Source organism: Glycine soja, chromosome 8 (assembly GCF_004193775.1).
Source record: "Glycine soja cultivar W05 chromosome 8, ASM419377v2, whole genome shotgun sequence".
NCBI classification, from domain to species: Eukaryota; Viridiplantae; Streptophyta; class Magnoliopsida; order Fabales; family Fabaceae; genus Glycine; species Glycine soja.
Genome location: NC_041009.1, coordinates 9,169,697 through 9,186,348, shown reverse-complemented (window position 1 = coordinate 9,186,348; position 16,652 = coordinate 9,169,697). Strand labels below are relative to the sequence as shown.

General features: G+C 30.4%; 1 protein-coding gene and 1 non-coding gene across 2 annotated transcripts; one reads left to right on the top strand and one right to left on the bottom strand.

Annotated features, from left to right (window-relative positions):
- The first annotated feature begins 1,158 nt into the window (after positions 1-1,158).
- On the top strand, positions 1,159-3,293 carry LOC114424339 (protein GRAVITROPIC IN THE LIGHT 1-like). The gene has a single exon (XM_028391180.1). The coding sequence runs from the start codon at positions 1,531-1,533 to the stop codon at positions 2,914-2,916; it is 1,386 nt and encodes a 461-aa protein (XP_028246981.1). The 5' UTR covers positions 1,159-1,530; the 3' UTR covers positions 2,917-3,293.
- A 3,574-nt stretch (positions 3,294-6,867) lies between these two features.
- On the bottom strand, positions 6,868-6,941 carry TRNAI-AAU. Its single transcript has one exon. It is a non-coding gene; the product is annotated as a tRNA-Ile (tRNA).
- Positions 6,942-16,652: the final 9,711 nt, after the last annotated feature.

Below are 16,652 nucleotides of genomic sequence, written 5' to 3'. Positions count from 1 at the left end.
AAGTCTTTTATATATTTATATATATATATATAGTTACATTAAATATTTTAATTAAGAAAATTTTATTACATATATTAATTATATCTAGAATCGTCTCGCGTAAAATTAAGATAGACAACATTGATATGTACCAAAAGAAAAGTAACTTAATAACTGTTTAGTTTTTACATTAGTTGTTCATTTTTTCACTTTTAAAAAGTTGTGTTATATATTGAATAAAAAGATGCATGCAGAGCATCTTCCATGTTTCTGTTTCTCTGCTGGTTGCAGTGCTGCTTGCCTGCTTATCTAATATTCCTACATCCCTGGCCTTTTGAGTTTTTATTACCATCGAAATAGCTTTTTGGAAACCACAATAATGTTTCTGACTATAGTGTCCCCCACAAATAAAAGCTATATGTATACGCATCTTTTATTTTTAACATAAAGCCTGGATATAATGGTAAACTTTATTCAGGTTAGCTACACAAATGTAGCCGTTCCTATTCATATACCTACAATGTACCAGTTCCTATAATTAATTGAATCTTTTGTTGTGATGCCATATGGAAAAATGAAAAACGAAAACGGTTCAAAATCTAGTTTAACTATTGTTCATATACAAAAATAATTAATTACTGTAGAGTGCTTAACCATCATTTGCTTTTCCAAATCAAATCAAAAGATATTTAACATTTCAGTACCTGTACCTTCTAGTTTACGAACATAAAAACACAGCTCCCGGAGTCCTATAGCCCCTCACATGTTTCATAATGTTTTCCATCAGTCACAAGCATCACAGTTCCACGTACAGTTCTTGCAACGGTAGAATTTTTTTCAATTAGTTTAAACTTTTATTAATTGATGAATTGTTCTATAAAGCCTGTTAAACAAATAATCTAAATTTTTTAAAATTAAAGTAATTAGAAAAAAACAATTTTTTAAAAAAAATATTCTAATCTTTCTATTTTCTCTTTAATAATATATATATTATATAAATTTTTCCTTGCATACAATTTATATATTACAATAGGGTCCACAATTAGATCATACCCATCAATCACGTAAGGCAATACGCCCCACACTATCATCTCTCTAGGTAGCTAGCTATACAGATATAGATTATCCCAAATACAAGTAGGCAAAGGAAATAAAAAAAGAAAAGTAGATAATCAGTGGCTTGTATGTCAAAGTTCTTGTACTACAAGCCTACTTCGAGTTTATAACATCTTTCATGAGAAAGCTAAAGCATTCGTCCTTTTCCTTTTCCCGCGCTTTATAAACACTCCTATTTGCTTAATCTCCCCCCATTAGTTCCTTAATTCATGTTTATATATTAATATCACCACACTACCAATCTCTATTTTTTGCTCAAAGACTCTGATTTGATAGTGTTGTAGTCAAAGATTTGCACCTGCTTTTCCAACCAAAATCTCCTTTTGCTACTGCTAACATTTTCTCTCCCTTTGTTATTGGATTTCACCAATTTTTCTGTGAACACACACAAAACTCTTATGCTTCTTCAAACAACAAAATCTTTGTCTTGAGATAATGGAAACCATGAAGCCCAAATCAGCACTGAGCAATAGGAGCAAGAAACTGGCAAAGACATTCCAGAAGGTGATGAGCCTCCGAAGTGCAACGAAACTCGCTTCAAACAATGGCATTTGCATGCTCAATTCCCACCTCAAAGTCAAGGAAGATCTCTTCACCGATCAGAACAAGAAACCCCACCAAGGAAACAACAAGAATAGAGCAATTATGGAGGCTCTAATTGCAAGACTCTTCGCTGGAGTCACCACCATCAAAGCAGCATATGCAGAACTCCAAATGGCTCAGCACCCTTACAACAACGAGTCCATTCAAGCCGCGGATCAAGCCGTGGTGGATGAACTCAGAGCCATATCGGAGTTGAAGCGCAGGTTCTTGAAAAGGGACCTTGATCTTTCGCCGCAAGTCACCATTATGCTCGCGGAGATCCAGGAACAACAAAGTCTCATGAAAACCTACGAAATCACCATCAAGAGGCTCGAAGCCGAGGTTGATTTCAAGGACAATAACATCTCATCGCTCAAAAAACACCTCGACGAGTGTGTTTCCTTCAACAAATCGCTTGAGAAGAAACTCAACTCGAGTGGCTCCTTGTCATTGTTTGATAACCTCACACTTTCGTCGTTGAGTCCATCCCATTTTGTTCATTTCCTTCACCACTCTTTAAGATCAGTTAGAAGCTTCTCCAAGATTATGATCGCGGAAATGGAATCTGCTCATTGGGATCTCGAAGCAGCGGTTAAGTTCATTCATCCAAACGCAGTTTTCAACAAACCAACTCACCAAACCTTCGCATTTGAATCGTTTGTTTGCATAACGATGTTTGAAGGCTTCAACTACCCAAACTTCAACGTCCAAGAAGACAAAAACTTACACAACCAAGGAGCAGAAAACCTCTACTTTGACAAATTCAAAAGGCTCAAATCTTTGAATCCGAAACAGTACTTAACCCACAACCCAAATTCTTCCTTCTCCAAGTTCTTGAAATCCAAGTACCTTCAAGTGGTGCACGCCAAAATGGAGTGCTCCTTCTTCGGCAACTTGAACCAGAGGAAGGTGGTGAACTCTGGAGGGTACCCAGATTCTGCTTTCTTCATTTCCTTTGCAGAGATGGCAAAGCGCGTTTGGGCCCTGCATTGTTTGGCGTTGTCGTTTCAGGACGATGATGTCACTGTTTTTCAAATCAAGAAGAACTCGAGGTTCTCTGAGGTGTACATGGAGAGTGTCACGGAAGAATCTGTTTCGCCTTCTGCCGGGGAATCCTCTGATTCCAGCTCCGGCGAGCTTAGGGTGGGTTTCACGGTGGTGCCGGGTTTCAAAATCGGTAAGACAGTGATACAGAGTCAGGTTTACCTCTCTCTAGTGGGTTCTTCGGCCAGTTCCTAATACGTATTAATTATTACTGTTAATTACTGTATTAGTATATCCCATGTCATGGTAATATTATGAGTATAATACTCATAATGAGTTGTCAAGTATATACAATAAATGTTTATAAATTTATTAATTAGATATAAAATATCTAATAGGAGTATTAAATGAATACTTGACAACTCATTTTCTGTATTATTACTTGAGGAGGGGGACTAAAAGGATGGATACCAAAGTATTAATTCATAATTCCTGTATAATCAGGCATTTTTGAAGTTGCTATTGTACATTTGGCCTCAAGAGTAGGGATGCTTCAGGTGCTCTGTTAGACACTCTTCATGGAATTTATAGTACTATACATTTGGTATATACACCTTCTCAATTTCTGTGTTTCTCTTCTGTTATCAGCGATGTCAACTGTAAATCATCTTGTATAACAGGTAATGCAGTGTAAATAACGAAGGATAAGTCTCTTTCAGTTGATTATTAATTACAATACTTGGTTTAATTTGCCAAGTATAGGAGTAAGGAGTAATGATTCAAAGCATAATCATTAGGTTGTTTTGACTGGAGTGTATGTTAAGTTTTACTTCAATAAGCATAGCCTTGATTACTTAACCAAATGCTGTCGTAGTGCTCAATTATAAACGTTGTAAAAAGTAAAGATTAAAGTTTGTGGTTATTTTACGGAAAAGATTTTGATGATAAGGTTCCGCCGAGTGTTTGTGGTATTATTCTCTAACCTGTAATAAAAAGATAATATATTATGTCATGTTTTTTAACTACCTTATCATGTCTTTGTAAGTATAAAAATGAGTTGACATTATGATGTTCGCAAGAGAATAATACTATAAGCAATGAAGAGATTTATCTAAATTTTGTCTATATTTCAATATGGATATGTTTCCTTTGAAATGAATAAATGAGAATGCATCCACATGCAGTTAATTTGACCGGTATCTCACTTTACTTGCTTAGGAAAGGGTTTCGTTTTAAGGAAACATTTTTATTTTTATATTTTGGTGTTTAAACTAAAACTTGTGTCATTAGATATTGAAACTAAAATTAAGTTATGTTTTATAATCACATGTTTATTTTTCATTTAGAATCTTAAAATTATAATTTAAACTTTTAAATAAGATTTTAAGTTGAAATTTTATAAATAAATAAAAAAACATATATAATTGAAAGAAAAAAATGATTGATTTTGAATTCAGAGGAGAGTGTTATTAGTTCCACCTATTTAATGATTGATTTTGAATTCAAAACCTTGGATTTGATAGAAAAATGAGTCTAAGGTAAGCCTGGCTTGTGTGCATGATTGATGATGGGGCAGGGATGCAATGGGAGAGACGAGCCAATCAAGTAATTGACTATCGATGACAATAGGGAGGCTCGTGGGATAAGTCTGGGTGGAGTGGAGGGGAGCCACAAAGTATGGGTGTGAGAGCAGAAAGAGCACAGAGCCATGGCCATTTTGGACCCACATGTCATTTGGCCAACAGGGTAGCATAGCAATATGATCTTCATTAATTTGATCTAGGAATAGAGAATGAGAGTGGTGGGGTATGAGATAATCAGATTTTAAGGGCCCCACAAAAGAGAAACTTTGAGTGTCAGATTTATTTCTTCTTGCATTTCATTTTTGTCAAATATAAACTGACTGGCTCTGTTGGAACAGTGATCGGTTCAAACTTTGCAACAACTGATATCTGATGGCAGATAATTAGGGAATATGCTGCTTAATTTGCTCGTTAACCTGACCCATTAAAGTTTTTTTTCAGTAAAAAAAACCTGACCATTAAAATATGTGGTTAACCTTTAAACACAGCCTAATTAGCCCACATGATGATTTCTCAAACAACATTTTTCATAAAATTTCAGCTGTCCCGCTCGAGGTAATAGATAATGGTTATAACGGAAGAGCTGTTCATTTTCTTTTTTTTATAACTGAGTTGTTCATTTTCTAGGCAAACAACAGTTCAAGAAATACAGGACACAAATATTATTCATGCAATCAATGCAATTTTTTTTATAAAAAAAGTTTAAAAAATTACGAAAATGCAACAAAAAAATATTTAAATTTTTTATGCAATGTCTGACAGATGTATCTCACGTGATTAGGGTAAAACAACTACCATTAATAAGTATCAGTTGGAAACTTAGAAATTTCTTATTTCTTTCGGGTAACTCGATCATAGAAAGTACTTGGATGTTTTTTTACTAGGGTTCACGAGATAGATAGGCAATAAGTCAGGACTGGATATTACTTCTAGCCAATAATGTCTGTCGTTTCCATACCCACTCACTATCACAACGGTACAATCCCAATAAAAGTTTTTTCTATTGTAATTGTGGAATTAACTTCTTTTTTTTTTTTCATTCAAGTTTAGTAGATATCGGTCTTTTTGGGGGTGAGGGCAAATCCTTGCGGGTGTCTATCCCACACAACTTGAGATAGATCACTAACTTACACATATTTTTCCAACGACCATCACCGTAATCTCTATGCATCCTAAGCATCAAATAGCCAAATTTTGTGATCGCATCATTGATCTGAGGGTGCATCTGAAAAAAAATAAAAAAGCTTGTTTATTCTTGGTATAATACACCATATATGATGGCAGAAAATAATAATCTGTACCTTCAAATTAATTTTAAAGTAAAAGTTGAGCATGAACATATAGCATGAGTAATTAAGTAGGAATTCTCAAGCAATTGGGTAACAATGTTTCCCAATTTGGATATTTTAGTTTATTCGTAGCTTGATCTGCACTCCTAATACCAAACCCTTTGGGGACAAATCCAGCTAATAAATACTAAAGAGGTCATCAATCAATACCTTCGCATAACTTTAAGAAAAGTTAAAATTTTTGACACCATGATGACAAAAGGAAACCTCTTTGACAATACATTTCATGAGGAGACACAAAATCCTTGTGTTTTTCAGTTTCCTGACAGCATGGGACGTCGTCTTTGGGTTTAAGAACTGGTGGGCTGCCAAAACAAACACATGGGAAGACATAAATGTGGAAGTTGGGATTGTTAAATGAGACAAGCTAGTTTTGGGTGGTTTGATTTAAGATTTTTTTTATCGGGAGTTGTAAGGTTAATTAGACAATAAAAGAAGAAAGACATGAAGAGAAGATTGTGATTTCGATATTTCCGTTAAAAAAAATTAATAATTAACGACTAATATCTACAAATAAAAAAAATCATGATCCATTCAAACAATACTATAAAATTTTTATTTCATTTCATCCCATTATATTTTGATTCATTTCATTTTATAACACCAATCCAACATAACTTAACATGATGAAAATATGCTGGAAAAAAAAACATGTTGGAATTTTTTTTTTTTTGAGAACTTGCATGTTGAAAATAATATTCAAAGAAAAAAATAATATAATTTCAATATTGTAAAAGTAAACTAATCTTTTTTTATTTAATAAATGATGCAATTAATATATTTTATTAATAATTGATATAATTAATATAAAATTTAGATTTAGAACTACTAAAACAATAAAATTACAATGAAAGCCCCGAAATTATTATAACTTATTAAATCAAGTCATTGAAGGTTTAAAAATAACATATTCATATTTATGCACTCGCGTGTAAGATTATTCATATTTACTGGTATTAGTACCAATACACTTACTAAAAAAGATTATTTATATATAGATATTTTTATATTTCAATACCTTCGCTACTTCTTCATTAGAGGCCATTCCAATAAAGATATTACAATTGCCATTACCCAAAAAAAAATATTACAATTGCCCCATAAAATAACCAATAAGTTTTTTTTTTATGTTAATAACCAATGGATTTGATTTACCGGAAAAGGAAAAAACCAATAAGTTTAATTTACCGGAAAAGAAAAAAAATAAAAGAACCCCGTGAAGGTCCACGCCTCGTTTAACAATTCACAAAAAGAAAGATGAAAAAACAAACTTTTGGCCCATGCAGGTCTCGAACCTGCGACCTTGGCGTTATTAGCACCACGCTCTAACCAACTGAGCTAATGGGCCATTTGATAAATTATTTGAACAATAGTTTATTTATTTATGTTTTATTATATTGGAGATTATAAGTTATTAAATTGAACCGATGGATTATGCGGTTATACCCGCGCTTTTTGGCAATTCGCTAGTGGAAACAAAGTTAACACACTTTTTTTTTTATATTATTGAATATACATAATGGATTGTATTATTTGTATATGCCATATTGTATGTTACAAATTTCTAACTTTTTTTTGTTATATTTTGTAACATTTCTAACAATACATAATACTTATTCACCTAATTTATATTTTTTAAAACATTTTAAATAATAAATATTACTATTTTCTTAATTACCTTTGTAGTATTTAATATTTTTGCCTAATATCTATTTCTTTATGCTTGAATTATATAAACAAGGCGGATAGGTGTAATACTCTGTGAGCTAAAGTTAACAATGGCAACATCCTATGAGTTCTCTCTACTCTCCTTATTCTCTTATGCTTCAATCTTTTGTGAGTTCTCTATACTCCCACCATTCTTATGCTTCAACATTCCGAGAGTTCTCTCTACTCTTATTGTTCATATTTCATAGATATGCATGGTTCAACATTATGTGAGTTCTCTATACTCTTTGCATTGATAGCTAATAGTGAACACCTTCCACCTCAACTCTTTGCATATTTCATCGCTGTCAATGAACACATATATCCCTCACATTATTCTTCCTTTTCATTGTCCTGAAGAGGCAGCTGAAACCATTTCTATAGAGACCCAATTATGAGTAGGCCTTGACAACATTTGGAGACCCATCTTAATTAATTCTCAACTACAAAAAAAAAAGAGAGAAGAGTGTCCAAATATGTCTTATAAAGAATATTTTGACTATTATAAAATGACATAGGACATCTTAATAGAAAAGAACTTTGGAAATAATTAGACTGAAAGAGAGAGATTTAGTGGAGATAACTATAATTATAAGGATGGACCTATCCACGCAGTATGTGAACTGATTTGTTGCGTGTGATTGAGAACGCTGACTCTTGAAGTTGGATTGGAACACAAGTACGTGGAGTTTCACATACGGTTGTGTTTCTAATGAATCATTCAGTTTCTGATTTTTTAATGTTTTGGGAGTGTAAGGTGTCTGTTATGGTAGGTAGAAGATTCAATCCTCTGCCGTCATCCAATGCATGCTTGCTGGATGCAAATAAATTAAACGTGTAGTTCAAGTGACACTCACAAATTAAACGTATGTTTTTAAATGATTAATTTAAAATACTATTAAAAATTGATTCGTTTTTCAGAATAATATTCTAAAATTTAATCTACAATAATTGCTTTTACTTGGATGCTATTATAAAATTACCTTTGGAATATAATAGGTTTAATTGATTGATTTTATTTTTTAATCTTCTACTGTTTATTGATGTCACTTGATAAAAAATTTCCATCGATCAATTTTTTTTTCCAATTTTTTTCTAATTGAAAAATGGATCAAGTGGTTAGTATGTGGTCCCATAACTAATAGAAATTATTAACATGAATAAGTGACTAACTATTTGCACCGTAGTATAACATTTTATTGAGATGACATCTTACTAAATTTATTGGTGAGATTTTAATTTATTTAAATGCCTTAGTTTAAATATATTAAAAAATGTAAAAATGATGTACTTAAATAAAATTTCATATTTAGATGTTTTATAATTTGTCTATAAACATATTTTATTTGATAAAATGTATGTCATGTAAGTTATTAATCAAATTAATTCAATTTGTTGGTAAGTAGACAATAAATTGAAAAATATACCTCCTTTATTCAATTAAAAAAAACTATAAAATATAGGAATCTAGTTTTGAAATGAAATTATCTATCTAGTTTTTTGCCTCTTAATCAGATATGATAATTAGGATTTAGAAATAATGCAAACTATACTTGAATAATTTAACTTTATCACTGGCCAAAATGCTAATGCAATTACTCCAACAAGAAAGAGTGTTGGGTCAGAAGATGTGCAAATGGCAAAACACAGGCCACTGACGGTGATCCCCTTCTAAAAAAAAAAACCAGCTGGGTGCTGGTTGAGGATATGCTATATCTTGGTTCTTTGGACGCGTTTTTTGTCTTTTTCTGATGCTATTTTCTTGGCCTAAATATGCAACTTAAGTGGCAGACCAGTAGTTGCATACATGGACCATATCTAACGCTATTTTTTTCTTCCTCCTTTGTACTTTAAAATTGAAGATCTCACCTACCATGCTTTCTGAAATTGAGTATATCTGGCATTTAATCCAAGGGACCTTTTACTCATAACACTTGTACCTGAAAAAAATTTCAAAGTGTTACAGCTGGTATAAGATTTTTTTTCAAACTACCCTAGTTTGAGATTGATCAGCATAATTATGTGCTATATGATGGGATTAATTGGCTCAGGAAATCTCCCACAATAATACCTCAATTGCGATGTGTAAGTTGTGTTCCACTCTTCTTGAAGTAAAATAACTCATGTAGCATAATTATAGTGTTCATTGTTGGAGATGCTCATTTCGCTATGGTTCTGGACTGTTGGTTATATATATTTTCAAACACTTATTTTATAAAAGATAGTTAAAGTTAAATTACTCAATAAATCTCTAATTTATTTGCAAGTTTTCAAATAGGTCCCCCATACTTTTAGTCCCTATAGTGTCTAAAACTATTACCAATTGTCATTTTGTGTCAATTAAAAACTACCAAAAGGTAAATCAAAGAATTTACTATTTTAATTTAGGGATCCAATTAAAAAAAATTAAAAATTTATTTAAAAATTGACAAATAGTTCGGGGACGTACTGATGAGTAATTTAATTTATATAATAAGAAGTTAACATTTCATTCAGGTATTAACCTAGTAAAGGTATCCTATAAAACAAGTAGTAACTACTATTTAACTATTGAGATGTTTTTGTTAGAAACGAAAATAAAGTTAATAATAATATTTGGGTGTAACGCATTAGGGTTAGTTTAGTGGTCACTAGTGAGGGTTGTGGTAGATGCAAGAACACTTATGTTTGATCCTCAATTGTTTCCACTATACGTCTAAATTATAATATTTGGGTGTAATGAATTGGGATATTTAGACATTTAATTTGAGAAAATGCGAGATAATCTTTTTTTTGTGTACGAGAAATGAATATTATTCATTAAAAAATTAATATATAAGTTGTTAGTTTTTTTATAAACAAATGTAATTTTTTGAGTGATAATATATATAATTTTAATTTTGATTATTCATTGATGTATAGTTGTATCATTTAAATTTGTTTTTCTCACTCTCATCTTTTATAAGTTACATGTTAAGTACTTATATAAATGAGAAAGGATTCACTTATTGGATAAGTAATTCTTTTAGAATTATTTATCATTCTCATTATTCATTTTTTGAGATCTAAAGATTTTAATAAATAATTAATTTTAATCATTAGATTAAAAAAAAAAATCTAAAATAACTATAAAAAATTAGGTGAATTTCTTTTCTATATAATAGAAGTGCTTTTTGAGTTCATAAACTTTTTCAGTATTGAACTGGAAGCGTCATTTCTTTCCCTAAATTCTGCTCATAAAAAACTTCCATATAAAAATATTTTGTTTAGTCAATACATTTGCTTTGAAATAAATACCATAAGTTTATGTCAATGAAATAGCTTTTTAACGTTGCGAGCGTGGAAAGTGACATATCAACAAAAATAACTTACAATTAATTATGGGAAAAACTCTACTTTTTAATCATTTATCGCTTTCTAATTAGAGAGATTGGAAAGGAGGTGAAAAGTATATATAGGCAATTTCAATCTCTAACCATCTAACGATATATCATCACCATGTCACAACTCACAAGTAAGTACCAACACATACATATAGTTAGATTCCTTAAAGCACATTGACTAAGATTTAACTTTAACTTGTGTATATGAATAACACTTTAATACAAAAGCCAAATCACATTTTAAGAAAAGCTATGCCTTGATAATAATTAAACATCGATTGTCAAACAGAGATACCCTCGAATCTTGATACAACAACCCTTGGTGAAAAAAGTAAGTGGAAGCTTACAAACAACTGTCTGGAACTATTTTTTTTCTTTCATGTATTATAATTTCTTAGTAGGACGCCAAATAGGGTTATCTCTGGATTCCCAGTCCCAAATAAAAAAAATTCCCCACCCTCTGTTACAATTCCAAATGGCACAACACAAAATATAATATTACATTTGAGAAAACGTTGATGCAAAGCTTACAAGTAGGCCGAAAAAAAGAAGTTGACGTAGAGCTCAAAATTTATTCATTTTATTTATGTTTGTGGTTGAGTATAATCGTAAAGGGAAAGCAAATAGACCCAAAACAGAGGAAAGCATAATCACATAACATATATTCATTCATTCCACTTTTACACCATTCAACTATTCCCTACGGTTTATTTATATCACAATTTGAAAATCCTCTCTACCACCATACAAAGAATTTGACCATATAACAAAACTGATCCAATCAAAAAAATGTGATGTCACCATCTCAAAAAAGAAAATAGAGAAGAAATAATAAATAAACACACAAACTTAATTAGTTTATTAGTGACCAACACCAGGGCTAGGAACAGATCTTAGAAGAACTGGATCGATGGTTATGAGGTGTCGTGCTATGAGCTTCTCATCAACCTCCATGGAGTGCCCTTTTTTGCTTGGTGAAGAAGGTGGCACGGTGCCCTTAGGGAGTGCACTCAGGAACAAACTGTCCCTTCTTGAAGATGGGTTCAGCTTCTTGTCTAGAACAAGTTTTCTGGCTTCTAAACATGAGCAAAATGAAGCAAATAGAAGCATGAAGAGGAGTAGCAAAGTGCTGGGTCGTGACATATTGTTGTTAACTGCAGGAAGCAATTGTGAAAGAACGAGGGAATGGCTTTATGAGGGCCAGTAATTGTATTATATAAGAAAATGGAGAAATGGGTCAAGAGAGAGAAAACAGAGTGGGAGAGAGAACTTGGAGATCAAGCTAGCTAGCTTTAAGGAATAAGAGATGGCTAAAGTCAAGAGAAAGTGGGCATGGGGTTTGAAAATCCAAATTGTAATTCAGACAGGATATCGATGTAGAATGGGATTGTTGGGATTGAAATGTGTAGGTGTGGGTCTATAGTAAATTAAGATATTGATCATATATTCAAATGTTACAAGCCCCACACGGGGCATATAAATTAAAACTTTTTGTTAATATGTCTTAAGAATTCATCTTAAAGAACATATATTAGATAGTATATTATTATTATTATTTTTTAGATATTTAAAAATATTAAATTGTTCAATATTAATCTTTAGAGGTGAAATATTTGATCGGTATATCTTTTAATATATCCAGATCAAGCTATTTGTAGTGATTTTAGCACTCAAGTTAATGTGTACACGATATAAATAAATGGATGATGAAAATTAAAGAGAGTTCATCAGACCTCATGAGTCTGTTTATATCATTAATTTCTTTCTTGTTTTATCGTAATATTTTCTACATCTACATAAGATAGCATCAATCTATTTTGTAATGTTTTTTAATAGTTTATTTATTTAGTGTTAGAAGGTTCTCAAACACAATGGTGTATGTTTACTCGCTCAAATGATGGATCTCAGTCACTGGAGCAACATATTGGTTTATTTGTCAAATTGAACTCATACTCTAGAGAGTAGTCCATTAGATAAATAATTTGTGTGTGTCAGATGTAATAAATATTCTTTATGTTTATTTGATTTTATTTTGTAAAATCATTTGAAAATACTATTAATAAAACAAAAAATCAAATAAGAACTAAATTTAATGACACGTATATTTATTTTAACATGAATCTAAATTACTGTTATTCTTGTAATTTTTTAGAGTTTAGTGAGAGTTGGACTTGGAGTGATAAACGGTCTAACTTTATTTTACCAAAAATAAAATCTAACATCGGCAACAATGTACAAACTAGTCACGCAATGTTCGAAAACAAAATCTGTATTATGTTATTCAATTCAACTACAATAAAATCTCATTAAATTAGTCGACTAAAATAAATGAACCATTAATTTTAATTTTCCCTTATTCGACTTTTAAATAGTGAATTATAGTTTTATATACTTAAAAAACCCATAGCTATTCATAGTACGGACTGTGGAGGATCTTAAGTTAGGTGAGCGCAGCCGGCATGTTGTCTCTTGTTCTTTTGTTTTTTGAGTCGCTCCTCTGTCCTTTCTTTTGCAAAAAATAATTTTTGCACATTTTTTGCTTACAGTTACTAGTCTGAATAAAAAAATTTAAGCATATTTTTCTTTTTTAGATTCAAATCTTGAAATACCAGTTTTTTTTTTTTGTGTCTCGATCAAAACTAGCTATACTATCTATAAATAAATAAATAAATAACATGTATTTAAGGATAATCTTTTTTACGTGTTTTATAAGTACGTTTAAATATAGAATAAACAAGTAATTAAAGAGCTAAAACATGTGATGGCTTTATAATGAAGAAAGAGTCGATTAAAAGTATAAAATGATGTGTATTCCTCGGTTTAAAGATAATTGTGTCATATATTTATTTCGATAATTATGTGATCATCATTCTACAAAAAGGTTGAAATCACTTTAACAATTAAAATAAGTAGGCATGGTTATAATATATTGTGGGCGTGGCCCTTGTGCAACTGCAATAGCATTTTAAGTTTAGGGTGGGGCAGTCAGAACTTTCGGTCCTGCCGGATAAATACTAGCTTTAAGTTATTTATTATATATATATTCATAAATTTGATGGATATAATGTTAATGAGTATGCATGATATCCTATTAAATCATTGCACATTAAAAAAAAAAAGAACAAAAACTAAAGAAAAAACAGATATAAACGGATCGGAAACGAAAGGTTAATTAAATATATCTATTAACTCGCATATTTGATAAATAAGGAAAATAAAACTCACTTCTGCAGTTCAACTAGCTTCTGAGGAAAATTTTCCTCTCCAATATTCGCTAGTATGGTTTACATAATACATGGATAATTTAGTTATTCCCAACCCATCATTGTTATTAATTAAGCGCTGACATGATTTTCATAATCGAAAACACAAATGGCGTAACTTTTGTGTATAAGTAAAAAAATTGTATATAAGTCATATATTTAATAAATAAGTATAGAAAATAAAACGCACCTCTACCTGCTTGAAAGGTAAATTTTCGTTTTCAATATTCGCTCTATGGTTTTTGTTATTCCTGACCTATCGTTGTAACTAATTACGTACGTACTAACATGCATGATTTTCAAAACTGAGAACTCAGGTGGGGTAACTTTACATGTTAGATGAATTAGTTAAGTATATATAACTAAAATTTATTCTTATACCAGTCAATAATTTCTTACCCTATAATCGATCTATGTATACTTGTTACATTGTTACTTTACATGCTTACTTTTCCTATGATCACTTATCCAATTAGTTTTAGGTATAGATAGTTGATCCATGCACTAATTAGCGTGAGTTGTTTTAGTTTAATCAGTGATATTGAGTTTAGGTTATGGAAATGTAATTGTATTAAGTATTAAAATGAAAAATTTTATCGTTTATAATAATTTAATCTGATTCAAATAAAATTATCTTCAGTAATATATATATATATATATATATATATATATATATATATATATATATATTGTTTAAATTTAAAAAAATATAAATTATTGATAAAAAATTGTCTTTAAAATAATTATAATAATTAATATGTTAGATTTAATTTAGTTGTACGTATATATTTAAAGTAAATTGTGACTGTAGTCATACGTATGTTTACAAAAGTATCGGTTGAACACACATCTATTAAGTTTTTTTTATTTGTTATTTATTTCTTTTTAGATTTTCCAATTAATAAAACAAATTGATAAATGTATAAGATTTATGTGTCATTTTAAAAAATAATCAGTGCTTGGTCTAAAGGAGAATAATATAAAACAAAATTTATTTTAAGTTGTTTTCAAATGAAACTCGTATATAGCTTTTGTCTTAAACAAAAATATGAAAGGTTGTTAATCACTACGAAATTAGCAACCCCTATATTCACATGGGTGAGAATGGAGCTAAATTTAAACAAGTTGATTGGAAATCTCAAATTATAATTAAAAAATATTCAAAATGTGCTTACTTTTCTAACATATACTTGTGTTTGTTGTGTGTAACTGGACCAAGAGGAGTTCATACAACCAACCATTTTTAACATAAAGAAAAACAATATGGCTGACTTGTGTTAATTGATATCACGTTGAAGGAAATGTAGGAAAGAGTAGGAGGGAAGTCAAACTTTGTAGTTGGATAGGATTACGTGTATGCCAAATACTTTTTTTCTTCTTTAAAAAAGGTCTAAAAGAAGGAAAAGCTGTTGGGAGGAATGGATACAGACAAGACTTAATTATTCACACATGTCACAGTTCAGGTGTTTTACTTGGGACATGATTTACCCAATTACCGAAAGTACTCTGGCTTGTTTGGGTTGATGTCACCATAAAGTTGAAACACGATAAACAATGGCAGAACCACATTATCATGACAACAATATGATACCAATAAGAGCATTATGAAAAATTGTAGCGACCCAAAAAATGACTACAAAGAATTATTAATCATAGCTCTTGTTCAAGTGACACTGAAGTTTAAAATTTGAGTTTGCCAAATAAAAAAAAAGGCAGATTCAAGATCTGTTATACGAGTTTATATAACTCGTGTTAATTAAAATTTCAAGTGATTTGCATATAACGAACGAAAATAAAAATACTATGGAATGTGTAAGATGAGCTGAGCTAGCTAGTAAGCTTACAGACCAATTATTGAAGAAGCTCAAACAAAACATATAACTATAAATTAAAGTATAAACATTTTAGGACAATTCTTGTGCACTTTATCTTATAGGACATTAAAAAAAGAAATGCAAATTGTATTTCATTTTATGTAACATTTTGTATATAAAAAGAGAAAAATAAGAAGAAAATAAAGAAAAGTATGCAATAAGATAAATGATGAAATCCTTTTTTTAAGATTAAGAGAAATAGTAATCAAATTTCTAAACTTATGTGTGTAATAAAAATTTTAACGTGTGCATGTATGCATACATTAGATAAACCCAAAGAGATAAAAATAATATTATAAAAAAGTAAAAGTTAAAAATAGGAATCCGACTAGAATTTCCTCAAGTTTCATTACATTTATATGATCGTTTTAGTTCAGTAGCAAATTCCAACTTGTTCGTAACATCATTCATAAAAGCAACACCATATGGTTCAAACACAATCTTCTCGATCGAAAGATGATCGAAGGATTATATCAAATAAATAAAAAAAGGCACACAAAGTAATCAAAGTATGATCATACTTATAAGTTATAAATAACAGAGTAAACCATGCATAAAGTTCACAAAAGACAATGGTATTTAAACACACGAGGCATTGGCTAGGGACTTTATTGGAACAAAAGTGAACCCACCCGAAAAAATAGACTGCCGCATCTTAAAGAAGAACATAAAGTTAAACAATATAATATAAAGAGTTTTTTTTTCTGAATATATAAAGAGTTTTTATAATATCACTTAATTATATTTTATGTATGATAAGTTTATTAATTTTAATAATAATTATTTTAAAAATCATATATTTAATAAGAGCTTAAATTGATTGACTGTATAATTTTTTTACACTTATAATATA